The sequence below is a fragment of the Diplotaxodon limnothrissa genome, linkage group LG19, assembly GCF_057381915.1.
Source record: "Diplotaxodon limnothrissa isolate DT_005_m linkage group LG19, D_limnothrissa_male_GT1.1, whole genome shotgun sequence".
In the NCBI taxonomy this organism is placed as follows: Eukaryota; Metazoa; Chordata; class Actinopteri; order Cichliformes; family Cichlidae; genus Diplotaxodon; species Diplotaxodon limnothrissa.
The window spans coordinates 12595007-12622642 of record NC_140614.1 but is presented as its reverse complement, the minus strand read 5'-3'; the positions used below and the strand labels follow the sequence as shown (position 1 = coordinate 12622642).

The window sequence follows — 27636 nt, the reverse complement described above, 5'->3', positions numbered from 1 at the left end:
TAATGCATTTATTTATTTATTTATTTATTTATCTTGCTTCTAAGCGAACAACAGCAGCATCAGCACTTAAGATCTCATCAGTTACCAGGAGACAGGTCACACACGCCATACTGCAGTGTGCGTGTAGAAAACTGGAAAATCTCTCATCTCGCTGCAGGTGCGTCCCACAAGGAATTCTAAGAATGTAGCGCCGAAGGTCGACACCGGCATCACACTGGAGCTAATGTTGTGTGCACCATCCCCACATCTCATTTTAAGACCAGGGTCTCTGAGGGGTAGTTTACAGGAAAAACAGTGGAGGCTGGGTAGAAATAAACAACCGGATCAATAGCTAAACAAATCAATTGCTACCAAACCATCTCCACGTAATGACCACGCATCACCGTCTCCAATACCTGGCCTGTACTGCAGTTGGGAGACTGGCAAAACTATTTCCCACAGCCGGACGTTTTTGTGCCTTTGCAGCAAAATAAGAGCAACGCACATCTGCATTTACAAGGATATCAGGATATCGGCTCTATTAAACCCTGCCTGATTTTCTTCCTCTCTCGCTCTTTTGTCCTCTTTGTCATTCATGAATCAAGGCCGTCCTAGCCACTCCCCCTGTTGTTCTATGTCCTCTACAGGGAAGGGAGGAAAAACGGGCAAAGACAGGGGAGCAGCTGTGAATTTTAGCATCCTGCTCACTGATGAAGATGATGCTCTGGGGAGGGTCAGTTTTGGCATGGCGGGATACACATGCTCCTCTGGCCTCTGGACCTAGAAAAACAAAGCCTCACAATACCAAAGCCTGACCAGCTCATCTGGCCACAATCATAGCAGCTATTTCTTCTGCCTTAATTAGAGTACCCTTCCCCATGGTACCGTCAGGCTATGATTGGAAATCTTATCTAGCCCTCTCAGTCATTACTTAGGCATACATTTTAACAACAGCAGCACTGAATTATGATTAACTAGGAAGCTCAGTGCAACAATGGGATGAATATCATTTTATTTTGTTAGTTAGCAGCATTTTTCCCCATCATGGGGGGGATTTCTGGTATCTTTTAATAAATGCTTGAGCCACGAGCCACACATTTTTTTTGTAACTGGTCTTTAAGTTAATCCTGCACGACACAAAAATCTGCTTATTATACAGCCAGAAACAACGGGAAATGTACAGGTTTCTGTCAAACAAGGCGCTTTTAAAGCCCCGGGCAGTTTATACTGCATAGCACAAGGATTTTTCTCCCTGTTATTGTTTCATAAACTCTTTATATGCCAATATGACCCTTTTGTAAAATAAAAAAAAACAAATAGCACTCTGTAACAACATGCACTACTGTAATCAGTTCTAAAATATTAACACAAAAACAAATTCACAAAAATAATGTATAAATAAATAACCAGATAAAATCTGATGTTTGGACAGTTTTATTTTACTGAAGCTCTCTCTAGGGGACAAAAGTCATTTTTTGTATATAAACCTAAGACATGTAAATATATAACTTATATATGACTAGTCACGTAATTGTTTAGTGAAATTAATGATAAATAATGTAGAAAATAGTGAAAATGACGCGAAATCAGTAATTAAAGGAGTTCGGTTCGAGTGAAACGGCAGAAGTAGTTCCGGTCCTGTTCTGGCTGCTCGAAGGTGGAGGAGGTGTCGGTAGTACAGTAGCGGCGCGGAGCTGTGAGGTTTGAGCCGTCTTTGAAGTTGGGAGGCAGAGACCGCTCTGCTCCAACGCGCGAGCCCACGCACGCGCAGACACACAAACCGGCGAGGAGCGACTCACAAAGAGAGAGAGAGCGCGCGCGAGAGAGAGCGAGAGAGCTCCGGTTATTCCTCCGGGCTCCGGCCGAGCCTGTGTGGTCTCTCCGCTCTGTTGCTAAGGAAATGGATGGCTCGAACGGCTCCGCGGTCCGGGATGAATCGTGCTCCTCGCCCCCTCAGAAGCCTGCCGTGTTTACCGGAATCACTGCGAACACCGTGACGCGCCAGCTCTGCACCAGCCGGGGTAAGAGATCATTCCCACAGCGCTGCTTTCTTTCAGACTGGACCGGGAAACAAAACGGAAACAAGTGGCCCGCGTTTACTGTTCATTACAAGCTGGAACGAGCCGTGAATGAGAAAAACCGTTATGTCAGGAGGTCCGACTAAAAAATGTGAATAAAAAAAATAAAATAAAATAAAATAAAATAGTAATATAGAGAAAAAAAAGCTTTATTTTCAAAGTTTATTTCTGCAACCGAGTAAATAATAATTGGTGTTCCAGCTTTAGATGAGGCTGTGCAAGTCTTTAAAGGCTAGTCTCAGTTTGTTCGGTAAACAGCGCTGAAATCAAAGTGGTAGAAAATACAGTCGACTGTGTGAGTGGAGTGAAGGCACTGCAGCTCAGAGTCCACATACTGTGACTACTGAGCATGGCAAATACCTCAAACACAAACTCATCTTCCTCACAGACAGTAGCTCTGTAAAAGCAGAGGAGTAGAGCACACATTCACAACGACCGGCGGTGTTTTGCTTACCTACAGTGAGCCTGAGCCAGCTCTTAGCGCCAGTGCTTGATGCTGTCCTTTGTTTCCAGCCAAAAAAGAAAAAAGTCTGCGCTTGTGTGAGGTGAATGAGATGTGAATTTCTCATTTCCGTCTCTCTCCTCCAGCCCAGTGGAGCTGCAGCTGAGGAGCCGGGGAACTGGGGGATTCTGACTGGCAGCTGGTGCACCACCAAAGGAGGGGAGGGAGGCGGCGGGGGTCCACGAGCAGCGGTGCCGGAGCGGGGTGAATGCTGCCCGGAGAGGACAACGGCTGAGGCGGCAGCGGCGTCGACTTGAAAAGCAGCATGGCATCCACGGGCATGCAGATATTTGGATTCGTCCTAGCTCTGCTGGGCATCATGGGCGCCATGGTGGCCACTCTGCTGCCTAACTGGAAGGTGAGCGCAGATGTGGGCTCCAACATCATCACAGCTATCTCCCAGATGCAGGGACTGTGGATGGACTGCACATGGTACAGCACAGGCATGTTTAGTTGCACACTTAAGTATTCAGTGCTTTCACTACCCGCATACTTGCAGACTGCTCGCACCACTATGGTGCTGTGCTGCGTACTGGCTGCCATGGGCCTTTGCCTCGCCTCCCTGGGACTAAAATGCACGCGCTGGGGAGGTGGACGGCGCTCCAAGCGACACGCCGCCATCGCCAGCGGCGGCTGCTTCGTCGCTGCAGGCTTTCTGTGTCTGGTGCCTGCGTCTTGGTTTACCAATGAGGTCATCACCAACTTCCTGGATTCCAGCGTTCCCGAGAGCAATAAGTTTGAGCCTGGAGGTGCCGTGTACGTTGCCTTTGTTTCCGCAGGTTTCCTCTTTGTGGGGGGGTCCATTTTCTGTATGTCCTGCTCGGGAAAGAGACACGGACCCCAGGATCTGGTCCTGCTGCCCCCCCCTGACAAATTGCTTCTCCAGCAGCAGCAACAACAGCTGCTTCAGCAGCAGCAGGAGCTCCAGCACCAGTACTGCTCTCTCTCCCCATTAGACAATAAGACGGGCTACAGCCTGCAGGACTACGTGTAATAACGCAGTGCTGTGCACGCCAAAGGGAGACGAGCCCGAGGGGAAACATCACGGCTACGCACTAGGATCTACTCAAGGATGGAGTTGGAGGGGGAAAAAAAAAAGAAAAAAAAAAAAGAGGAGAGCAACAACTTTGAAATCACATTTTTCCTTCTGCTCCATCTTCTTTTTTCTGTTTTGCAAGCACAAGCAGTCGAGGTATTCCCTGAGCAGCGCCTTGGAACAAACGGCGTGAATGTGCAAGGAGCCAGGATACCAGGATAAGGTGCTGCAGAACTGACGGAAGCTGCCAACCAAACGCAGACATCCTTCATCAGTAAATCACACAGAGTTCCCTGCGGAATGAATTAAGCAAATAAGGAAGCCTTGAGTGGAGTTTTTTTTTTTCCTCGCCAAAGGTTTAAATTGAAGGAAAAAACATACGATTATTTAGCTGCTATTTACAATCGTTCAGTCCTTCGTCTCATTTGATAAAACAGGCAATATAAAGCCCAAGAGCAGTAGGTGGAAACCCTCACATAGCAAGCCATTGTAGTTTATCCTATGCTTGTCCACTAGAATGCAACATGGAATTGACTAATGAAATAAATGGGCATATTTTTGTTAGCTACTAGAATGACGTTGATATTTTGCCTCTAAAGCATGCTGTGTGGAGCCTGTGTACAAATACAGCGGAATGCCTGGTAGAAGACTGAGACATAGCCACACAATGCCTGTGCCTGAAAAGCTGTAGAAACATTACCCTGCTGTAACTGTTCAAAGAGGACTGTCAGGAGGAGTAGATGTGGGCTGCTGGGCTGGATTTAAGAGAGAAAATGCAGGCAAACAGATGCCTGCGTCTCTCTCTGCAGGTGGAAATATGAGAGAGATGGAGAGAAATTGAAAAGAGCGTGATCCAATACTTCAGCAGCAGAGTGGACCATCTCATATTTCCATCCAAACAAAAACAGTCTGCCTGTAAGTAGCAGCTACCCATCTCGATCCATCCCAGACGATCACGCCCACACATTTACACATGCACTTGTGCGTCTTCTCGTATGCAGTAAACACTCCGACACGCCGGCTTTTTGCATGTGCTTTTCTCTCCTGTCATCCACCTCCACACTGCCATGGAAACCGAATTCAAGCATTGTCTGGGGGTATGTGCGTGTCAATCAGTCAAGTTGTTTTATTTTGAGTGGGCGGGTGGGTAGGGGGCATCTTTTTCTCTTGCCATGGCATGCCATAAGCTTTCATCAGAGCCTCTGCTCACACTACTTTCACTAATCCCCTTTATTAACCAGTGACATGAAGCAGAAGCCCTGGTCGGGGGGGGGGGGGGGGGGGGGGGGGGGGCTGGAAAATGGCTCTTCTTTGTAACACACCCCTATATGGTGTCTATGCCGTGCATGCGGTCTCACATGGATGAACACATGTTTAATGGTGCAGTGGCACAGAGGAAAAAACAAAGCAGATAAGAGGAGGAATCCTGAGTCACAGCCAACTGGGTAGTCGTGTGGCAAGAGGCTAAAAATGATTTGAGTCATTCTCCATATGCGACTTGTTTTTCAAGTACGTCAGCAATGCGCATACACTACCAGCCTGCACCTGCAGAAGGGTCTCAGTGTCTTAAATTTCATCGCCCTCGTCTTTTTTTACTCCATCTCCCCGTCCTGCTTGTGTCAGGATATGATTCCTGACAAGAGAACACTGATGCATGTTGAAAGCATGTCCTTCTGAGACGCACACAAACACGCACTCGTGTCAGTTTTGCAGCTACGCTTTCACAGTTACCGTGCGCTCTATTTTCTGAGGTAAGAAGATGGGAGGAATATTGTTTTTGTGCTTGAGACAGGCCTTGGCAGTGATGTATAGAACTGCACATTCTCTCCTTCTCTCTCATAAGAATGCAGCTTCCTGGGGGAGAGCAGATGGCTAAGCCCAGCTCGCCACCTGCAGGCTGCTGCCGGCACACCACGGGATTCGCTGTGGGAGCTGCCGGTGGCCCCGCGGGGTTGTTTTTTTTGCCCCGCCCCGGTTTAGCCCTCTTGCCCAGCTCAGACTGCTCCCAAAGGAACTGGCCTCCTGACAACGACTCACTGCCCAGGCACCATTACCAATGCAATAAACAAAGTAAAGAATGTGCCAAGTCATCAAGTAATACTGACACGTTATGTGTTTTGAGAATGTGCCAAATGGTCTCATGATGACACGTTTTAATAATATCTGAAGTTCTTTTTGTTTATTTTTTTAACAACTTGTTTGTACATGAATTCTACATTAGCAAATGTTTTATGGATTTGTGATTCGTCCGAATCAGCTGGATGCTTGTGTACAGTCCGGTGCGGCTTTCGAGGGTTATTTTAAATCCTCTTTATTCCTCATTTCCCAAAGCACAGCGAGACGAAACAGGAGGAAGACGAGTGAAAAGTAAATAACGCTTGTTTCAGGAATTCCGGTTTACTGCAGGTCTGTGACAACTGTACACAAGCGTCTAGATTTTTAATACGTTTAGGTTTCCTACTGAAGGATCGGGATTCCTTCACACTGGTTCAGTATAAGATACACCACGCTCATATCATATCTTCTTTATAAGAAGACTAGTCAGTGCACGTTTACGTTATTTGACAGCAGTTCGGTTCAAATGGCTGAGCATTCAACCTCTCTGGACCAGGACAAGTACATCACACAACTGGCACTCTGGAAAAAAAGGGAAAGTCTTTCGGTCTGATATGATTATGCAGGGAAAAAAATTAGCTAAAAATCTCTCTTTTTTGTGGCTGTGCAGCTTGATCATCAGCACGCGATTTCATTAGCTTATAAATGGCCAGAGTGCAAAGTGACTAGGTCCTAAAAAGAGTTAAGCTCTCCTGCGTATCCTGTACCAAGACGTTGATTTATGGTTTTGATAACTGCAGCTTATTTTTGTGGATGCTTTAGCACTTCTTACTTTGCCAGAGCATATTTGTGATGATAAACAGTTCACAAGTTCTGATACAGTTGTCTCAATGTGCTTGTGCAAGTAGTTCTATTTTTTACCAATAAAACTATTTTGTGAAAGCAGCGCGCCTGCTGGATGTTGTGTGCTTTTATGTGTGTGGCTGATGGGGACGGCGATAGCATTCATCTTCCTGCCAAATGTACAGATTGCTGGATGGTACAGGCTGCGCAGCGTGCAGGAGGGAAGGCAGGCTGCTCGTATGCAGCACCCACCAGTACAGCAGTGCGTCCAACAACAAGAATAAAAAAAATAAAAAGGATTCTCTGAAAATCGCACTTAAAGAAAGGGTTTTATAAAGCTGCTCCCAATCTCCTCCAGTTATTTCTTAGTGATAACATGAGCGAATACACGAAGGAAGCAATAACGACACTTCTGGGAGTTGAAGGGAACGCGAGTTATCCGAGTTGGCTGGTTTATCTGGCACAAAGCGACGACTTTAACGACATGTAAACTCTTCTGCCAACTGGTGGAAAGAAGAACATTTTTTGCCGCCTCTCTTTTTGGTATTTTATCACATTTTTGCTAGAAAAAAAGGATCCTTAGACCAACTGATCAATCAGATTAACTGAAAATGGACTAGTTTACTCCTCCGCTGCAGACCACACTTCTTTGTCCCAGTTCTTTAATAATTAATCAGTGCTATGAAATGGTATTTACCCCGTTTCTCATTTCTTAATTTGTTGCAGATTTGTCACATTTACACGTTTCAGATCAAACAAATGTTAAAAACGTAATTTCCCTTTAACCTAATAACTGGTTGTGCCACCTTTAATGATAACCAGCAACGAGCCTTTCACATGACTGTGGAGGAATTCGCAGAATTGTTTGCATTCAGCCACACTGGAGGGTTTTCCGGCATGAACTTCCCGTTTCAGGCCACGCCAAAGCGTCTTAACTGCATTTGAACCCAGACTGTGATTATTTCACTCCAAAACTTTCATTTTGTTGTTTCTGAGCCGTTCGGATGTGAGTCAGACTGAGAGAAGTGAGGCCTGCAGTTTTTTAAGTGTTGTTTGGGGTTGTTCTCTGCCGTCCTGGACGGGGCGTCGATGCGCTCGTTCAGTAACTTTGGTAGGCCGGTCACTCCTGGGAAGGTTCAGCTCTATTCCAAGGTTTGTGGATAACATGTGGATAATCCCTCTCACTGTGGTTCACTGGCATCTCAAAGCTTTAGAAATGGATTTTTAACCCTTTCCAGACTGAGAGATGGCAGTGACCTCGTCTCTCACTTGTTTCTCTTTTAGCCTGATTCACTTCACAGGTTCTATTTAATGTTATTCAACAGGTTTGGCTATAATCAGGCCTGAAACTGAAGCTTTCTGTGGTTAATTCATGATTTAACAAGGTACCGTAGCAGCTAGGTTTGGATAGCTTTTCCCCTTCATACAACAAACAAACTCTGTGATCTTTGTCTAATATTAAAATTGAAAATGTCTGTGAAAATGTCTCAGACTTGATGGGAGTTTGGTTCAGATCACAATCCTGCACAGCACGTTCCCTCACGTTCACGCTGGTGTCATATTTAGCCTATACACTTCAGATGGGGTGGTTATTACATTAGAATCCGGGCTCTCATTACAGCTGATTGGAGTCTCATCAACAGAGGGTGAGTGAAAATATGCTTTCCTGAAACAAACATGGATTATTAAAGCCTCTCTCTCTCCCCGTCTCATTCTTTCCCTGCGTTTGGTTATGCAATACAAGTGCAGATCAAATAACTACTCCTCTCGTGGGGGAACGCTAATAAGATCTGCCCTTCTGTGTATTTAACCTACATTTTTCATCAAAGGCTTTCACCCCGAGTTGCTGCTATGACAGATCTGGAGTGTGAGCTTTAAATGAGGGGAGGTGAGCACTTGTCAGTTGCAGGCAGGGGTTAATCACGCGCTTTTCTTTCAACTCCGAGCTCACATTTGTTTGTTGACCTTCCTGGTCAGCAAAATGTCTTTCCAGATATCACCAAACAGGAAAAAAAGGAGGAGGAGGCGTGGATGGTAATAAGATGAACAAAAGACTCGGTGCACGTTAGGGAAATGCCATCGCTCACATCCACATTGCTCAAAATTGCACCAACGTGTCACAACCCTTAAAGTGCTGCTCTCTGATTCGGACAGCAGTTATGCTCATGAAGGTTCATACTGGAAATATAATGCGCTCATCAGCGCTGAGGGAGGATGACCTTCCTTTGTCGCTCTCCTCCAGTCCCTGCGCACATGTGAGGCCGGGGAATAACGGCAACGACCTTAGCTGCTCGGTAAATCGCTGACAGAGGCAGTAAAAGCTATGAAGATGACAAAAGGGAAGCTTGTAGGAAAACAATACGCTGTGACAGTTCAAAGGAGGCCCTTTAATATTTTAGCTTTGGAGCGTGCAGACCGACGCGTGCCCGGGAGGATCCGGTAAGCTGAAGGTGAGGGAGGCTAAACGCTTCAAGGGTGCTGAAGGTTTTTGTATTTTTAGATAATCTATATTTCTCCTGACTAAAATGATGATTACTGTAGACAGGCAACAAGGAAAGAAAGAAAAAGAAGCTCCTTTAATCATAAGATGCTGTTCATCACCTCACCAGTGAAACTAGTTAATATAGCCAGTAAATCTTTACCTGGAACTTTAAAATTGGGATCCATCCCACACCTTCAGTCGCCATAAAAAGCCTTAAAGTAAGTCACAAACCGCCGCGTGTGATGTTGAAATTGGACACTCAAGTAAGCCTTCAACTTAATAGCTTATAGATTGATGCCTCCCATCGCGGTGAGGCTTTTCCCCCATGATAAATGTATTGTAATTTGATTTTTCTCATTTGTAGCTGAACTTTCTTTCCTTGGAGGATAGCCGGGTTTTTAAAACACCGCACCCCCTCCGCTGCGTGCTCACTAACCAAACAGAGCTGAATTTGCTAAACTCGGCACAGTTACTTGTTAGGAGGAGGCAGTGGCTCTCTGGAGATGTTCTTAAGCTAGCTCTGCCAACCTTGGCGTTTTGTTTAAGGTGAGCGGAAATGAAGGAAGAGGAGAAGGAAGAAGCAAGGGAGTATTTTTAGATTTCTTTACCTTGGGTCCGTGATGTATTGAGACCAAGCCTTCGGGCATTTTCTGGGCTGGCACGAGTCATTGAAATAACTTTCCCTGATACTCTTGATACCGCGTTTGACCCCGTTTATGGGATAGGAATAGGCTCAGATGAATTGTGAGAGTGGAGGATGTGTGGCGGGAGGTGAGAAAGCAGCACAGCCCCTCTGAGGAGATTCACTCTTGCTGTAGAGACGGGCAGCGAGGCCACATTACATCACAGAGAAGATATTCATCACCACGGTGGTCCGAGCTGGGTCATGCTCCCCAGTGAACCACCTGTTTCAATTCAAAAGGATAAAATTAATTCAACAGAGGAGGAAAAAGTCTCCAAAACTCGGAGCTGTGGAGGAGTACATGTACAGTACCTTTAATTCAAGTCCAATCGCTCTCTGACTACTGCCAGCTACAACCGAAGTTCAATGCGGCATTAACAAATTTAATTTAGCCTCTGCTCATCTGGCCTGTGCTCTTGGTAGACTATTGTGTACAAGGCGAACATCTGTAGGGCGCTCCTCCTGTGAGGCTCGGTTAGTTGGTGGGTGACGGCCATTACTCAGAGCAGGGCTGATGACCGGCCCAGACAACCATCTGTTTGGAGGTACGCCTCGCTCTCCTCTCAGATCCATCTCTGTCATGAATCTGTCTTCTGGTGCTCTCTGGGCTTTGTTTCATTTGACAAATCTCATATTCAGACGATAATCTGCTCTCCAACCCTGCTTCCATTTATTCTGGTTTTCATCACCAATATTTCCTTCCATTTTTGCATCATCACCCACCCTTATTCCCTTATTTCTCAGCTCATTTTCTTTTATTCATTCCATTTCCTGTTATGCCCTACCCCATGCCTCAATTTCATTCTCACCTTATTCAGCAAATACCCGAGTTGTTAGCACAACGTGGAGCCCCCGAGGAGCTCTACAGAGGACACAGCAGGTTGTTTGCGACGGAGCAGCTACTGCACGACTTACAGACCCGCCTGCGATGGAAAGAGGTTGATTTTAATCACATTGTACCCAGATGGGGGAGAGGAAAGGGGAAGAGAGATGAGCGAGTCAACGTGTGTGTCACGGTCCTGGGTCTCCTGACCCAGCGTTTTTAGTTCTTTGTGATTTTTGTATTATTGTACTTGTGTGTGATTTATTCTATGGCTTCTAGTTTTGATCCCTTGCCCTTCATGTCTCTCTGTGTCCCCTCTGTTCTGTGTAATTGTGTGTCTTTGCATGTTTGAGTTTCTTGTTTTCTGTCACTCTGCATTGTGCATTATGTTCTCATGGTTGGTTTTTTGTTACTCTCTCTAGTCTAGTCTCTTGTGTTCCCAGCTGAGTATTTCCCTGTGTATTTTGGTTCTTAGACCTCTGCCTTATGGTTTATGTCTCTGTATTTCTTAGTTGCTGTCTCCACTGTGTCAAGTTCGCGTCTCTGTGTGATACTTCCTGTTTTACTTTGATGGTCCGTGTCTCATGTGAATGTGTCCTGCTTTGCTTGTCTCGTCAGTCCTGATTTCTCCCAGCTGTGCCCTCCTTCTGTGTCTCATTCCCCTCGTTACTTCCCAGTGTATTTAAACCCTGTGTTTCTCTGAGTCAGTGTCGCGTCGCCCCTCATGCTGTGTGTGGATCTCCCTGTGAGTTCTTAGTTTATGGTTTCCCAGTTTAGTCTAGTTTTGTATGTTTGTTCTACCAGCAAATAAAGCTGTGTTTTGAGTTCACCTCCCCGAGTCTGTGAGTCCTGCATTTTGGGTCCAACTCCTGCCTGCCGCACAGCGATTCATGACAGTACGACGCGACCAACATGGACCCAGCAGCATCCGCACCTTCCCAGGAGTTTCGGGAGGAATTAATTGACACTGTTTCAAGGTTGGTCAACTTATGGCTCGAGCACGAGGGGGAAGGGTTTCACCGCGCGGTAGAAGCCAGGCTACAGCAGCTAATCTCTGCCCACTCCTGGCTGCTGGACTCGCTTCACCCGCTAGCACAAGACTTCCTTCTTCACGAGCTGCACCTTCACCCACCAGCCGCTACCGCTTCCCAACCCAGCCCGGCGGTGAAGGTTTTGCCCGGCCCGCCGAAAGTTTTGCCCGGCCCGCCGGAGGTTTTGCCCGGCCCGCCGGAGGTTTTGCCCGGCCCGCCGGAGGTTTTGCCCGGGAGGAAGCGACGATCGCGCCGTCGGCGCGTCACCCCACAGCCGGAGATTAGGACTTCGGAACTGCCGGCTGTGGTGAGTGAGAAGGACCCTTTTTCTGTTTTGGACTGTGTGACTGTTTGTTCCGGGGCTGTGTTTTTTGAGTCAGCTGCCCCGCCGGTAGCTCAGTTAGCTGCCCAGCAGCCACTAGCTCAGTTAGCCGCTCAGTCGCCACCTCCATCACTTTCAGCCTCCTGTCTCCGCTGGAGGGTCCGAGGGGCCCGTTCAGCCTCCTGTCTCCGCTGGAGGGTCCGAGGGGCCCGTCCAGCCTCACGCCTCGTCAGCTGGAGGGTCCGAGGGGCCCGTTCAGCCTCACGCCTCGTCAGCTGGAGGGTCCGAGGGGCCCGTTCAGCCTCCTGTCTCCGCTGGAGGGTCCGAGGGGCCCGTCCAGCCTCACGCCTCGTCAGCTGGAGGGTCCGAGGGGCCCGTTCAGCCTCACGCCGCATCAGCTGGAGGGCCCGAGGAGCCTGTCCAGCCGCCACCTGCGACCGCCTCGTCGTCGCCTGGTCCGGCTGCATCTGCCTGTGCTTCTGCTACGCCTGGGCCAGCCTCTGCCTGTGCTTCTGCTACGCCTGGTCCGGTCTCAGCCTCTGCAGTTCCGCCTGGTCCAGCCGCAGCCTCTGCAGCTCCGCCTGGTCCAGCCTCAGCCTCTGCGGCTCCGCCTGGTCCAGCCTCAGCCTCTGCAGCTCCGCCTGGTCCAGCCTCAGCCTCTGCGTCCTCGTCTGGTCCGGCCTCCGAGTCTTCGTCCTCGTCTGGCCCAGCTTCGTCTTTGGCTTCTGTTTCGCTTGCTGCAGCCCCGTCGTCGCCTGGTCCGGCCCCGTCGTCGCCTGGTCCTGCCTCGACTGGTCCTGTGCCCACCGGGCCATGGCCAGCACGCCTAACACTGGAGAGCCGCCGCTGCCTTCCGCGCGGTCGGCCTCCTGAACTGCTCCGTTGTCTCCTTCGCCGCCGCCGTTGCCTTGCGCACGGCCGGCCTGCTGAACTGTTTCCACGTCGCCGCCGTTGCCTTGCGCACGGCCGGCCTCCTGAACTGTTTCCACGCCGCCGCCGTTGCCTTGCGCACGGCCGGCCCCCTGAACTGCTCTGTGTTTGGGTTGTTTTCTTGGGCTCCGGTGTTTGCTGTGCTCTTCTTTTGTTTTCTGTTCCGAGCCCTCCGTCCTGGGCCCCCGCCGCCCGCCCTGGGTTGTTTTCTGTTTGGTTTTGTTTTTCTGTGTTTGGGCTGTCTGGAGCCAGCCCTTGAGGGGGGGGTACTGTCACGGTCCTGGGTCTCCTGACCCAGCGTTTTTAGTTCTTTGTGATTTTTGTATTATTGTACTTGTGTGTGATTTATTCTATGGCTTCTAGTTTTGATCCCTTGCCCTTCATGTCTCTCTGTGTCCCCTCTGTTCTGTGTAATTGTGTGTCTTTGCATGTTTGAGTTTCTTGTTTTCTGTCACTCTGCATTGTGCATTATGTTCTCATGGTTGGTTTTTTGTTACTCTCTCTAGTCTAGTCTCTTGTGTTCCCAGCTGAGTATTTCCCTGTGTATTTTGGTTCTTAGACCTCTGCCTTATGGTTTATGTCTCTGTATTTCTTAGTTGCTGTCTCCACTGTGTCAAGTTCGCGTCTCTGTGTGATACTTCCTGTTTTACTTTGATGGTCCGTGTCTCATGTGAATGTGTCCTGCTTTGCTTGTCTCGTCAGTCCTGATTTCTCCCAGCTGTGCCCTCCTTCTGTGTCTCATTCCCCTCGTTACTTCCCAGTGTATTTAAACCCTGTGTTTCTCTGAGTCAGTGTCGCGTCGCCCCTCATGCTGTGTGTGGATCTCCCTGTGAGTTCTTAGTTTATGGTTTCCCAGTTTAGTCTAGTTTTGTATGTTTGTTCTACCAGCAAATAAAGCTGTGTTTTGAGTTCACCTCCCCGAGTCTGTGAGTCCTGCATTTTGGGTCCAACTCCTGCCTGCCGCACAGCGATTCATGACAGTACGACGCGACCAACATGGACCCAGCAGCATCCGCACCTTCCCAGGAGTTTCGGGAGGAATTAATTGACACTGTTTCAAGGTTGGTCAACTTATGGCTCGAGCACGAGGGGGAAGGGTTTCACCGCGCGGTAGAAGCCAGGCTACAGCAGCTAATCTCTGCCCACTCCTGGCTGCTGGACTCGCTTCACCCGCTAGCACAAGACTTCCTTCTTCACGAGCTGCACCTTCACCCACCAGCCGCTACCGCTTCCCAACCCAGCCCGGCGGTGAAGGTTTTGCCCGGCCCGCCGGAGGTTTTGCCCGGCCCGCCGGAGGTTTTGCCCGGCCCGCCGGAGGTTTTGCCCGGGAGGAAGCGACGATCGCGCCGTTGGCGCGTCACCCCACAGCCGGAGATTAGGACTTCGGAACTGCCGGCTGTGGTGAGTGAGAAGGACCCTTTTTCTGTTTTGGACTGTGTGACTGTTTGTTCCGGGGCTGTGTTTTTTGAGTCAGCTGCCCCGCCGGTAGCTCAGTTAGCTGCCCAGCAGCCACTAGCTCAGTTAGCCGCTCAGTCGCCACCTCCATCACTTTCAGCCTCCTGTCTCCGCTGGAGGGTCCGAGGGGCCCGTTCAGCCTCCTGTCTCCGCTGGAGGGTCCGAGGGGCCCGTCCAGCCTCACGCCTCGTCAGCTGGAGGGTCCGAGGGGCCCGTTCAGCCTCACGCCTCGTCAGCTGGAGGGTCCGAGGGGCCCGTTCAGCCTCCTGTCTCCGCTGGAGGGTCCGAGGGGCCCGTCCAGCCTCACGCCTCGTCAGCTGGAGGGTCCGAGGGGCCCGTTCAGCCTCACGCCGCATCAGCTGGAGGGCCCGAGGAGCCTGTCCAGCCGCCACCTGCGACCGCCTCGTCGTCGCCTGGTCCGGCTGCATCTGCCTGTGCTTCTGCTACGCCTGGGCCAGCCTCTGCCTGTGCTTCTGCTACGCCTGGTCCGGTCTCAGCCTCTGCAGTTCCGCCTGGTCCAGCCTCAGCCTCTGCGGCTCCGCCTGGTCCAGCCTCAGCCTCTGCGGCTCCGCCTGGTCCAGCCTCAGCCTCTGCAGCTCCGCCTGGTCCAGCCTCAGCCTCTGCGTCCTCGTCTGGTCCGGCCTCCGAGTCTTCGTCCTCGTCTGGCCCAGCTTCGTCTTTGGCTTCTGTTTCGCTTGCTGCAGCCCCGTCGTCGCCTGGTCCGGCCCCGTCGTCGCCTGGTCCTGCCTCGACTGGTCCTGTGCCCACCGGGCCATGGCCAGCACGCCTAACACTGGAGAGCCGCCGCTGCCTTCCGCGCGGTCGGCCTCCTGAACTGCTCCGTTGTCTCCTTCGCCGCCGCCGTTGCCTTGCGCACGGCCGGCCCCCTGAACTGCTCTGTGTTTGGGTTGTTTTCTTGGGCTCCGGTGTTTGCTGTGCTCTTCTTTTGTTTTCTGTTCCGAGCCCTCCGTCCTGGGCCCCCGCCGCCCGCCCTGGGTTGTTTTCTGTTTGGTTTTGTTTTTCTGTGTTTGGGCTGTCTGGAGCCAGCCCTTGAGGGGGGGGTACTGTCACGGTCCTGGGTCTCCTGACCCAGCGTTTTTAGTTCTTTGTGATTTTTGTATTATTGTACTTGTGTGTGATTTATTCTATGGCTTCTAGTTTTGATCCCTTGCCCTTCATGTCTCTCTGTGTCCCCTCTGTTCTGTGTAATTGTGTGTCTTTGCATGTTTGAGTTTCTTGTTTTCTGTCACTCTGCATTGTGCATTATGTTCTCATGGTTGGTTTTTTGTTACTCTCTCTAGTCTAGTCTCTTGTGTTCCCAGCTGAGTATTTCCCTGTGTATTTTGGTTCTTAGACCTCTGCCTTATGGTTTATGTCTCTGTATTTCTTAGTTGCTGTCTCCACTGTGTCAAGTTCGCGTCTCTGTGTGATACTTCCTGTTTTACTTTGATGGTCCGTGTCTCATGTGAATGCGTCCTGCTTTGCTTGTCTCGTCAGTCCTGATTTCTCCCAGCTGTGCCCTCCTTCTGTGTCTTATTCCCCTCGTTACTTCCCAGTGTATTTAAACCCTGTGTTTCTCTGAGTCAGTGTCGCGTCGCCCCTCATGCTGTGTGTGGATCTCCCTGTGTCTCCCTGTGAGTTCTTAGTTTATGGTTTCCCAGTTTAGTCTAGTTTTGTATGTTTGTTCTACCAGCAAATAAAGCTGTGTTTTGAGTTCACCTCCCCGAGTCTGTGAGTCCTGCATTTTGGGTCCAACTCCTGCCTGCCGCACAGCGATTCATGACAGTGTGCTCTTTTCTCTTTTCAAATCAGCTCCTTTGCATGTAAGGAGGCAGTGAGGATGCAGATGCTTGATGTCAGCGTGCACTCAGAAACCCCTTGACCCCTGACCAGAATATGAATTAGAGATGTGTATGAAAGCAAAAGCAAAAACAGAAAGGCAGTTCCTATTTCGGTTTTCTCAGGGAGCCTTCAGATACGTGCATAGCTGTGAACCCCAGAAGCGATGCAAGCATCACTCAGTCTGTCCATCTATGTGAGAATTAACAGGAGGAGAGCGACTAATAAGGAAGAGGAGGCAGGTGTGATCTGCAGTGGGACGGACCTAGGGCACCCTGAGCCTGGGGGAACACCATCAAAGCAGCCAATCGCCACTCTCGAAACCCTTCAAGGACAATCTCAGTCACTCAATGTGACACAGAGGCGAGAGGGACAAGACTGGCAAATTAAGCAGCGGGGATAAGAGCCTATCTGCCCACCCCGCGTCAATACGGGCCCCGCAGCCGCTGATGTAAAATGGATTCAACATTTCCTTTCTCATTATCCCATCAGCCTGCAATACTCGGCCTCCTCTACGTTCAAATCAGCCGGCCAATCAACCCACACTCCCCTCCCCCCTTCGCCTTGAAGTGATGCTATTTTCTCATCGTGGTTATTTGGAAAGGTTCACTGCTTTTTCAGCGGCTCTCTGGGACTCGCTTTGTTTGATCTCACAGTATTAAACCACTTCACATGTTTTGTTTTTTTACACTTCACTAATTGCCATGTGTGCACAGCACCTGCTACCGTGCAGTTTGTTTTACTGTCCTGTACAAAGCATTAGCATCGCTGCAGAATAATCCCAACAATGATTGGCACACACGTTCGCAAAAAGGCTCACGCAAAGTGAAGAAAGCAAGAAAGATACAGAGACACAGACCTTTGGTACTTGGCAGTCTAACAGCACCAGTATAATTAGTTCCTCTCTACAAAGGGGGGTATTTAGCCATCGCCATCTTCATAAGGAGCACTGTGAGCAGTGTACAGTACTAACACTCTGCACAGCAACCATAACAATTTATGCACGCAGCATTTTTCTTTCTGTATATTCAACATCTACAATATCTCGGTTACTTCTTCTCTTTAGCAGGAAATCTGTCAATATTCCCATGAGTGACAACCTCAGTCGGTCCCGCTCCTCTCAGCCTCTCTGTCCTGTAAACCATGGAAGGACATTTTTACTCTTCATGCTTTTCTGCGTAATTACTCTGGTGTGCACCAGTAAACAAAGCAGAGCCACTGAGCTTTTTATGAATTATACTACATGACATACTACTACGATAGACTTCATCTACTCTGTGTGCTCTTGTTCCTGGTCTTTTATAGGACACCAGCAGCAGGAGGGCTGCTCATCAAACAGCCATCATCTCTCCTAATGACACCAATTTGACCAAGAGCCCATTAAAACATTTAGTAGGAATAGATGGCCCGTGTGGGCATGTGGGAGGCGCGGATTCATCTGCACGCATGTGTAGCATGAAACTTCCCCTGTTCAAATGTATTCATACCATATGAGCATATTACATCAAAAGATAAAGCCTGCTAAAGCCCATTAAGCTCCACTTTGACATACACACAAAAATAAAATGCTCTAGAGAAACAAATGCACAGAAAGGCAGCTGAGTGCGATGAAATAATCATTGGAATCCATCTCTTCTAAGAGAATGAGCAATCAGCACTGGTCCCATTCACTCGGCTGCATTTTACTCCACACGGGAGATTAAATATTTACTGTCAGTGGGTCTCCTAAAGAGCCAGGACATCTTCGAGGGACCAGCAGTCTATCTCTGACATCCACCTAACACCTATCCTTTAATTCTGGGAAAGAAAAAAAATGGCTTTATTTGTACAAAAGATGCAAGCGAGCTCTTGAGTTTTCTAAAACACTTGAATGTGTGCGATTTAAAATAAACTCCAGCTGCGTATTAGCCAGCATTGATCCTTTTTTTAATGCATCACCTCTGGTCCTACGTTAAACACTGAAGCTGAAGACGAAATGCGCGATCGGCCCTGATGCTCGCACACGGGTGGAAAGATGCAGAAAGAGAAACTGGGCCTAAAAAAGAACAAGGCCTTCATTACAAGGCACAGTGTGATCGTGCCACATCTCAAATACCCACCAGGCATCATTACAAGCTAAAAAAAGGGTCCAAAGACAGAAGTGAGACAACACTGATTCAACACAGTCTTAATGAAGCCTTAAAGCAAGAAGAACGAGTGGAGGGATATTGAAGATTAATATCATTATTATTATTATTATAATAATATACTTTACCGTTTCTTTCATTTTGTTCTGAAAGAAGAAATCTTTTCCCAGCATCACCCCCGAGGGTGTGCATGCGGGGATCTGAATGCTCGCTATAGCTTTTCCCAATAAACCGTAACTATCAGCACAAACTTCAACAGCACCTTGAAACAAACCGAAAATATTCCACTACAGTTTGAAGCAGAGCCTAATCCGAGCGGCTGGTACACAAACTGGACGAGGAACAAAGTCAAGAATCAGACGCCATGTGCTTTGCCAAACGCCTACCCAACACCTTTTTCTCCAGCTCTAAAGTAATTAAACTTCAGCAGCACACTGATGAGGTTTTTTCAGTGTCACAAAGTCAAATATTAGTTAAACACTACCTCTGGTTTGGGGACGAAGGCCCGTCCGGGGATGGTGAAGCAGTTGTGGACAGTGCAGAGATACTGAGCCATGATGGAAAGACGACTCCTCTGTTTGCTGCCTGTGCTGGCCGTCAACCTCTGGATGGAAAAAACAACTGCTGAAAGTTACTGAAGCATATTAAACGTGTCCTAAAGATGATTTTTGCATCACAGACAGAGAAGAATTAAGCAAACATCAATAAAGCCTGTTGGCCTGAATCATGAAAGGCCCATCCCAAATCTATTCATCTCAGCTGCAAAGTATTTTTAATTATGAATCAAGGAATCAATATTAAATCACAACAATAAAATAAGAATGAAATGAATAAAAATGTCTGCAGAGTGACGATTGCTCAGGAAATCTGCAAACACGGGTGTTTGACTTTATTTAGGGTCTATGTGGGTCATGTGGAGTTCACCCACCTCTGCCACCTCTTTCTGGAAAGTGAGCGTGAGTCGGGTGCGTCCAAACGTGAAGGGCCCCGTTCTGTTCGCTACGTTTTCCAGCCACTTGATGATCAGCGGGGTTGAGACGCTGAATGGGAGATTCCCTATGATGTGTAGGTTTGGAGGGTCTGTGAAGACACACACACACACACACACACGTTTTAGTCACACGTATTTCCCTCAGTTTGATTGCCGTAACAGCTTACGTACGCTCATCCTCTTACCTCCCTCCCATGGCTTAGAGATATTTGTTGGGAATCCTCGATCCAGTCTGTAGGTGAGTATGTCACCGTGGACGATCCTCAGCCTGCCCGGTGCTGCCTCAGACAACAGCTGTGCAAATGGAAAAAATAAACAGGTAACGATCATTTTAAAAAGAATAAAAGGACTCATCAGTCACTCTGCAAGCGGCCACAGCTGCAAAGAGAGGGAGCCGGCTCCTGCAGGTGAGGACGTTTGAGCCGTTTGTGCAGAGCGACCTCGTTCAGCCAGCCTGGATCCGGCCGTTCTGCTCACCTTCAGTCCGGGGATAAAGCGTGTGTCTTTCTCCACAACAAGCAGGTCTGCGGCCCCAGCATTGAGGATGGAACGGGTGAGGCCTCCGGGACCCGGCCCCACCTCACACACGTGGGCATCTCTCAAGCTGCCCGCCTGGCGCACTATTTTGTCTGAGAATACAGAGAGGGAGCACTCAATATTCATTTATAGTAATTTCCTGGGATACATTCTCAATTCGTGCAGCCTATAAATTATAAGATGTTCTTCAATCAAATGTTTTCATCAGAGTCGGGCGTCCAAATTGAGATTAATAGAGTGTGATGCTGCAATATCTGCTCTCCTCTGTGTGATGAAGATGAAAAGCATTAATCTAACAGTCACCTTGTCCAAGGACGAGAGAGCAGATCAAAGCTGCACTGCATCGCTGATAATTGTGTTAAGGCTCAGCTCTCAAGGGCTACAACAACTGAGCTGGTCCATTCGCATTAGTAGGAGATCTACATAACCTCACCTACAAAGAAAGCCTGTCGGTTTTGATGCCTTCAAACAAGGCGGTGCAGCACCGTGCAATCAAGTGCATGTAACACGCTACTGTACCCTGAGAAGGACCTCAAGGGTCTTGGTACACTGCAGACGGGGCAAAAGAAGAAGGAGGAATGAAAGAAAGAAAATAAAATGCTGGATGACTAACCTGTGAGCCTCAGGTCCAGCAGAAAGTTCTGGGACAGCTGTTTCTCTGCTCGCAAGTTGTACAGCTTTATGAGCTCACCTACAGTCGGCAGGGGAGGCAGGCGGAAGGAAGCCAGCTTCCCCGAGGCAGCCATCACTGGGGAGAAGGCTGTGAGAAACAAAGGCAGAAAGCTGTGAGACTAAATGTGACTGATGAGCCTCCTCAGCAAAGAAAAACACAATCTCACAGTATTAATAAGAAATTCCTTTGTTACAGCAGCTACAATAAAAAACCCAAAAACAAACATAAAACAACCGACTAGCGGAACAACAAGTGGAATGGTGAATAACTCAATAAAATATGATAAAACTAATATATTAACAGGGTCAAGACCAATCTGGACAAATAAAATAAGAACTAAGTCTAGTCCAACTTAACTGAATGCAACCATCTGGTACAATTATAGCTATTCTGAACTATGCAATTTATGATAACTATGCAGCCCATTCAGCAACTGAAGAATTTGAAAGTAAATTAAAACAAAATATAATTTTACATTAAATAAAAAGTTTTAAACTTAATTAAAATAAAACATGTCTTAAATTAAAATAAGTAAACTGTCATGTTTATTGCTGCCAAAAAAAAAGTTAAACACATTTGGACAGTGAAGGAATGTCAGGGTTCTTGCTCAGAAAAAGGATCAACATGCTCTGAAGTCAGAGCACAAAAACCTTTTTTGTAACAAAATATCGATTTCTGCTGTCCCTGTATCGATACATTATTAGCAAACAAAATATCACGATACTACACAGTATCGATTTTTTCCCCCACCCCTAGTCTCAGCTCAACTGAACCATGGACTTATAAACTGCTTCATGACCAGGTGAGACCTGTTTCTTTACAGTTTGGTGGCATGTTTAGCAGATAAAAGACCAGGAGCTGAGTCCTAGTACTGAACTTGTATTTGGTACTTTTTCCACTGGAACTCTGAATATGAAGTACAAAAAGATGTTGATACAAGAGAAGGAGGCAATCGCTGAAAAACCCACATAAACCTGTCACAGAACAAAAAAAATAAAATAAAAAGCAACAAAACTAAAAAAAATTAATGCACTGACCAGCTCAGCCAGACCTAAAGGACCTCCTGAGCTACAGCCAACTGGGGGGAGACACGAACACCAGATTCGACTTTTTCCCAAAAAAATAAAAAATAAAAAAATCATCTAAAAGAAAACTCTTTGGACAGATGATACATAGAGTGAATTTTACTAGAATGATGTAGAAGGAAAGAGCATGTATGACAGGTCACTGTTCTGTGATGATCTGACTGCTGACAGAAGCAGCAGAATGAACCGCGCAGTGTTCAAGGCTATACTCTATGCTCAGATTCAGACAGGTGCTGCAGAGTGGATCAGACAGAGCTCCACAGTGCAGGTGGATAATAGCCCAAAGCAAACTGCAAAGTTTCTCAAGGCAAAGAAATGGGGTATTCTACAATCAGCAAGCCAGTCACTTGAGCTCAGCCCAGGAGAGCAGCTTATCAGTCACTGAATACAAAACTAAAAGGCAGAGCGCCTCACAGACAGGCAGCAGCTGAAGGCAGCTGCACTAAAGGCCTGCAGAGCATCTCAAGCAGGAAACACAGCACCTAGTGATGTCCATGATGTCTAGCCTCCAGCACTTTGAACTACTAATATTCACCCTTAACCTTTTTTAGTTTGTCCATTTACTTTAGATCCTCTGAAAATGAGGGACTATGTATAAAACGTCCTTGAATTAAAGCTGAAATCCTGCACTTCAACCACACCGTGATATTATAATTCTTAAAATCCACTGTGCTGGTGGAACAGAGACAAAACTACAGAAACTCTCCAAAAACCTATGGGAGCAGATGCACATCAGGTTTTTTCTCCGTGTCTTGTGTGCGCCTCCTTGTGGCCTTTGAGCAGAAAACTAAATGAAAACACCCGCACACAGTTATGTGCCGTTCTCCACGTTATGAAAACACGTTCACTGTGACGGCCAACGTCACGTAAATCCACGACTTAGGAGGAGAAACTGGAGCTGAATAACTGGACTTATGAACTCCACTCTGAAGCTGACAGCTGACTCTGCTGTGACACTCTTAACACAGGAGCTAACATTTGCAGCTAATGTTAGCTTGCTGTCTAAAATGCAGCTCGCAGAGCTCGTGGGAAAGCCGCCAATTTACACGAAACACGTGACCGTTTTCTCCAAAAATCGAGATAAAAATGACAATGACACACAACGAGTACACGAGACTGATAACACACAGGAGTTTACCCACGTTTGTCACCGGCGGTGCTCTCTTCCTTGAATTTCCTTATTCGTCATCGTATTGACGACCAGATATCCAATAAACTTCGTCGAACACCGGTATCACCCAATCAAATTAAAGTAGGCGGAGCTCCACTGTGCCCTTGACAGGGCGGCTGGTGTTGATGAATGACGCCTCTTCGCCAGAAGGGGGAGACATTTCAGCGCACACAGTGGCACCTGGTGGTTCATGTAGTCCTAATTTTACACCATTTCTTCTCTTAATAAGATCTGAAAGAGAATCTACAACCCTAAAAATCCAAATGTAGCTTTTAAAAGAGCAAAAGATGGGAGAGTCATTCTTAACTTGTTGAATCCTTTCCATTGATGGGCAGGCTATATGCTTCTATTAGAGCTCTGTAGGATATTTATTCATTGTCTGAGTATTTTGTGACACTGAGTGATGCCCAGCTGTTGTCTGGAATGAACCCTGTGGCCCTGCAGTCTCCCTCCTCTGTTCATGAGACACGCTGGCTCATAGGCATCTGAGCCTCATATGGAAATACCCTTCCCCTCCAGAAAGTCTGGCACATGACTGGCAGTCCTGACTCCTGCTGGGGCTGACCTTGAGAGAGAAAACCAGCGGCGGTGTCGGTGGGTGAGAGTCATGCTGCGTTTGCTGCTATGGAAACTACTTTAAACTGGATTGTGCCAGAAAATATCAATCACTTTTTTTAATCGTTTGTGTGAGCTGGACTCAAACTTTATTGAATATTGTTACAGTCTGGGAGCAGGAGGGTGTGTGAGAGAGAATCACCTCCTCAATGCAGCTCTATAGTGTGTGATCAGGACACACAGGAAATGAAACATAAGTAATTAACATTTCTGAGCGGGTAACTCATCACCAGAATGGGAACACGAGAAGAAAAACAAAGGCAGAAATACTTAACAGCATGTAATTTCCCAGCCAATTTAGGCTTTAGACACAGGCTCACATCAATAAACACAAAAACCACAAGAGATGTACAGCAATAACTTCTGTTATGATGATAATTCACAGTTGAGTCAGTATTATTCCCCTATATTTATCTGGATGTGTTACGGGTGATGTAACAAGTTCAGGAGGGTTAAAAGCCCAAAAAGTGAAACCAGATGCACGCTCTTATGAATACCCTGTTTATCATGGCAACACTGGATTCCACTGAGTGCTATGGTCTTACTATTACTTTTTTAATTTAAATTAAAGAGTCGCTTTGGTCTGAGACTGCATGAATGCCAGTTTTTGGCAAAGGTGACGCCTGTGACTGATTTTCTGTTTATGTTGTTTCGTTTTTACTGAGCTGAAATTTGGTGTCAAACATGATCTACGTCCAAGCTTACAGTAAACCACCTTCAAATTGCTCTAGAAGTCTTTTGATGAGTAGTTTGACTCAAACAGCAGCGTGATGTCATTTTCATTGTTCTTATGAAAGAAAAATTATGTTACATTTATCATTTTTATGCCAGGTCACAATTTCTGTGTTTGGAAGCGAAAAATACAAACAGACTTTACACAGACAGACCGAACATCGGCCGTACTGGAATTCCTGTGATACAGCACCACATGAAAGAGGTAGCTGTACTTCAGCAGAGGAATTCCTGTGGTGATGAATGTGATCCTGGGATACATGTGGTGTGGTATTTTTGTGGTATCCTGAGACGTGCTGGCCCTTTCTGGATAATTTACCATAAGATGTTTGGTGAGCAGTCTTACTGTAAAAAGGTTTCCTACGTGAATTCAAATACTGAAAGCTTGCTTGTCATTGCAGGGAAGTTAATCTGATTATATATCCTTTAACAAATAACTGAGGTTTGTCTTTGATTGGTGGCAGTGAGTAAAGCAGCTATTTTGGAAGGTAAATGTATTTGCTTTCTTGTTACATGTACCTACAGCTAAATACCCGTTAGCTTAGAGACAAAGGGGCTCAGCTGGTCTGTCAGACATATTTAGTTTAATCATTTCAAAAACTCAAGGATCAACAATCTGTTATGTTATGAAGGGTTATGTTTTAAACCTTTCAGCAAGTAGCAGCTAACAAAGATTGTCTTCCTAAACCAAACCAATCAAATTGAATTAAAATGAAGATAACACTCAAAGTCAGCTAAACTTCAGGGATGTCAATCTGTTCAGTTAGGAAGCAGAAACCTTCATGTGCTTTGGTGTAAATGAAAGTGGCAACAGGTGCACCAAAGAGGCAGCAACAAGACAACCTGCAGAAAGGGAGGGATTTGGCAGATGGAGGCCACAGACCATAGGAAGCTGCACGGGGCTGTAGAAGGCCATCGACCCGGCAGCATGACTGCTCTCTGCTCTTTTGTGTGAGGAGAAACAGGAGGCACTGCCAGAACTCCATGGAATTACCTCTCCGTACATCCATCTGTGTTGTTGTAAGATTTGTTGTGTCTCACAGCACAGTCACAATAGTGTGGAGGATATCAGGAAGAGAGCTGGACAGGGCCGTAGAAGGCCAATAACCTGGCAACAGGAGGAGCACATGGAACCAGAGCTCCATGAAGTGACCTCCAGCAGCCTACTCATGTGCATGTGTCAGGTAGCAGTACGCTAACAAATATTTTTAATTTTATGCAGAAACACAGTTGGCAAAATATTTTTATTGTCGCTCTGGAAGCTTTCTCTTGGAATTTCACCTGTTCTAAGCGTTCCAGGTTCACTTTTCGTGTTGCCACAGGTCATTCAAATCTTCAGGCAACACTTTTTGGATCATGCAGAAACCATCAGCTTTTTTCTTACACTGTGGTCATTTGAATGCATTCCTGAAAGCTTAAACAAAAAACTATGCAGATTAAAGTTTTGGCATAAATCACATGACTGCCTAAAGTGGAACTCTCGGTCACCTTATACCAGGCAGTGTTGAATAACTGAGCCACAGCTGTGTTACAAAATGTCTTGTAGATTATTTTACAATTTTTCAAAATGCTTTCAAGCAGGACTGGTGCATTTCCCGTCCCTTAGGTTTGCACATCAGTGCCGTTCTCTTTGTCTTTTCATCCCTTCATCTAAAAACATCTTCAGTCCCTTCATGGCTTCAGGCCCAGAATACGACTGTCTCTGTTTTCTCAGTTTAGCCTAATCTCACTTTGCTTGGACAGCTCATCAGCATCCTTCAGCGAGGCCAAACCTAAAAACGACCCGGGAGAGCCGAGGTGACGGCTGATCAGAAGAAGTAGAAGTGAAGAGAGACTCGCTAATGCTGGTGGAGTGATGTGAAGACAGCCGTGACCGTTGGATGGGAAAGACCGGCGTGAAAAATGGAGATATGAAAGACTTACATAATAGAGTCTGGTATGTAACATCATACAGTGCAGATGTCATGTTATCTTCTCTGCCTACGTTTCCCTCGATTAAACCTCAAACCAAGACTTTTGCTTCCACCTGGGTCATGAAGCTGACATCTTATAGCAAAATTTTATCACCCATCTTGTATTTATCAGACGTGAGTGCGATTCGCTCTGATCACATCGTACAGGAATGGCAGCTCCTTCCACCAGCCCACATGTTTCATAACAACCACAGCCCAAAGCGCCCTGACGGGCCCACCGTCCTCCGGGCATTCTGTGTACAGATTGAAATCATAACAAACCTCTTCCTCACAGAATCCCACCACATGACTTCATTCTGGGTGTGGGAATTATGGCATCCAATCAAAATAACCTTCTCATGACCTCAGTTTGGCTAGAGCTTCTTCTCCGATACCAAATGGAGAGGAATGACTTCATATGTGAGGAGGAAGAGGCCTGTCAAACAAATGGGCTTTGTTTTTCTTTGCGCTCATTCATGCTGATTGTCACAAATAAGGATGAGAAAAAGTTCAAAGCTTTGGGTTAGCTGCAGAGCGCGTGCACGTTAAGGTGATTTTGCATCTTCAGATAGGCCGCCTGGAGAAATGATTCATGACAACAGAAGTAAAGGAATCTGAAGAAGCAGAGAAGTGTATGCATGGGTTTATGTCCGCTGCAGCAAGGTTTCACTTTATGGAACAAAACATGACATCAGCACCACGCCCAGATAATCCAGCAACTGCTACTCCTGAACGCAACTGCTCTGACAAACAGGGAGTGAATGCATCAGTGTCCATCTGACATAACTCCTCAGGGAGTACGTGAGTCTGTTCGCCGCTGCCTCTTTTGTTTGCTTTGGTTTCCACATAGAGATAAGAGCGTCATTATGTGCACCGAGCCCTGCTCCTTGGTGACCAGACAGGACTTTCACTTTAGTAACAGAAAGACGCAGACCGCCATGACTCCTTGTGCATCACCCGTAACTGTGATTTGAAATCTTTAAACTTTCTGTCCTGGTCAGACAAGAAAGCAGAGGAGCTCTGGGTTTATGTTTCGGAACATTACCATCACTCACTGCTGATCTCTGCCATGGGCCACATGCAAAGTGCTTTCACTTCACTGTTTACATTATCATAATTTACACGCATGCAGAATAAAGGACAGTTTATGCTCCTTACATTAGCGTATATGATATCAAATCTGAGAGCATATACTGGACTACTGCTGGCAAGATATTACAAAACCATCTGTATGAGCCGTGATGAACTGTAGCATTGAAAAGGAACCATTATGTCCTTAATGTGATGTACTGTTTTGAAAGGAGAGACGATGAGATTTTGCAAATATTTAAATATAGTTTTACTGCTTAGATATTTTACAGTTAAGACAGTTTTAAAGTTCAGTGCAGAGTTAGAAGAGCTGCTAGACACCTTTCATTTTGGCATTTCCTTTTCATTCAATAGGTCACATCTGTCTTCGTGCTTGATTCTAGAGTGAGGTGCCCTTTTCATTTTCACTTCCTGTTGGGAATCATGCATTCCTCTTCCCATCCTCTTCATCTTCCTCCATCCGTACTGCTCCTCTCCTCTTGCCTGGCCCCATCTCCGGCATCCCTGTCCTTAGATGTCCTCTGCCCAGATCCAAACCAGCTCAGACTCACCTATTTCGTTGTCTCTAAGCCTTCCATCCTACGCCATGTTTTACTTATTCTTTTTCA

General features: G+C 47.0%; 2 protein-coding genes across 2 annotated transcripts in view; one reads left to right on the top strand and one right to left on the bottom strand.

Annotated features, from left to right (window-relative positions):
* The window catches only part of tfb1m (transcription factor B1, mitochondrial), a 29201-nt gene extending 6559 nt beyond the window's left edge, over positions 1-22642 (bottom strand). The window contains exons 1-6 of the mRNA XM_085343056.1: positions 22612-22642; positions 20325-20471; positions 19652-19803; positions 19360-19468; positions 19112-19263; positions 18668-18787 (exon numbers count right to left, since the gene is read on the bottom strand). Coding sequence (XP_085199182.1) covers positions 18668-18787; positions 19112-19263; positions 19360-19468; positions 19652-19803; positions 20325-20457 — 666 coding nt within the window. The 5' untranslated portion in view covers positions 20458-20471; positions 22612-22642. The remainder of the gene's footprint in view (positions 1-18667; positions 18788-19111; positions 19264-19359; positions 19469-19651; positions 19804-20324; positions 20472-22611) is intronic.
* Positions 2744-3940, top strand: LOC146611849 (claudin-20). The gene has a single exon (XM_085342896.1). The coding sequence runs from the start codon at positions 2825-2827 to the stop codon at positions 3551-3553; it is 729 nt and encodes a 242-aa protein (XP_085199022.1). The 5' UTR covers positions 2744-2824; the 3' UTR covers positions 3554-3940.
* Positions 22643-27636: the final 4994 nt, after the last annotated feature.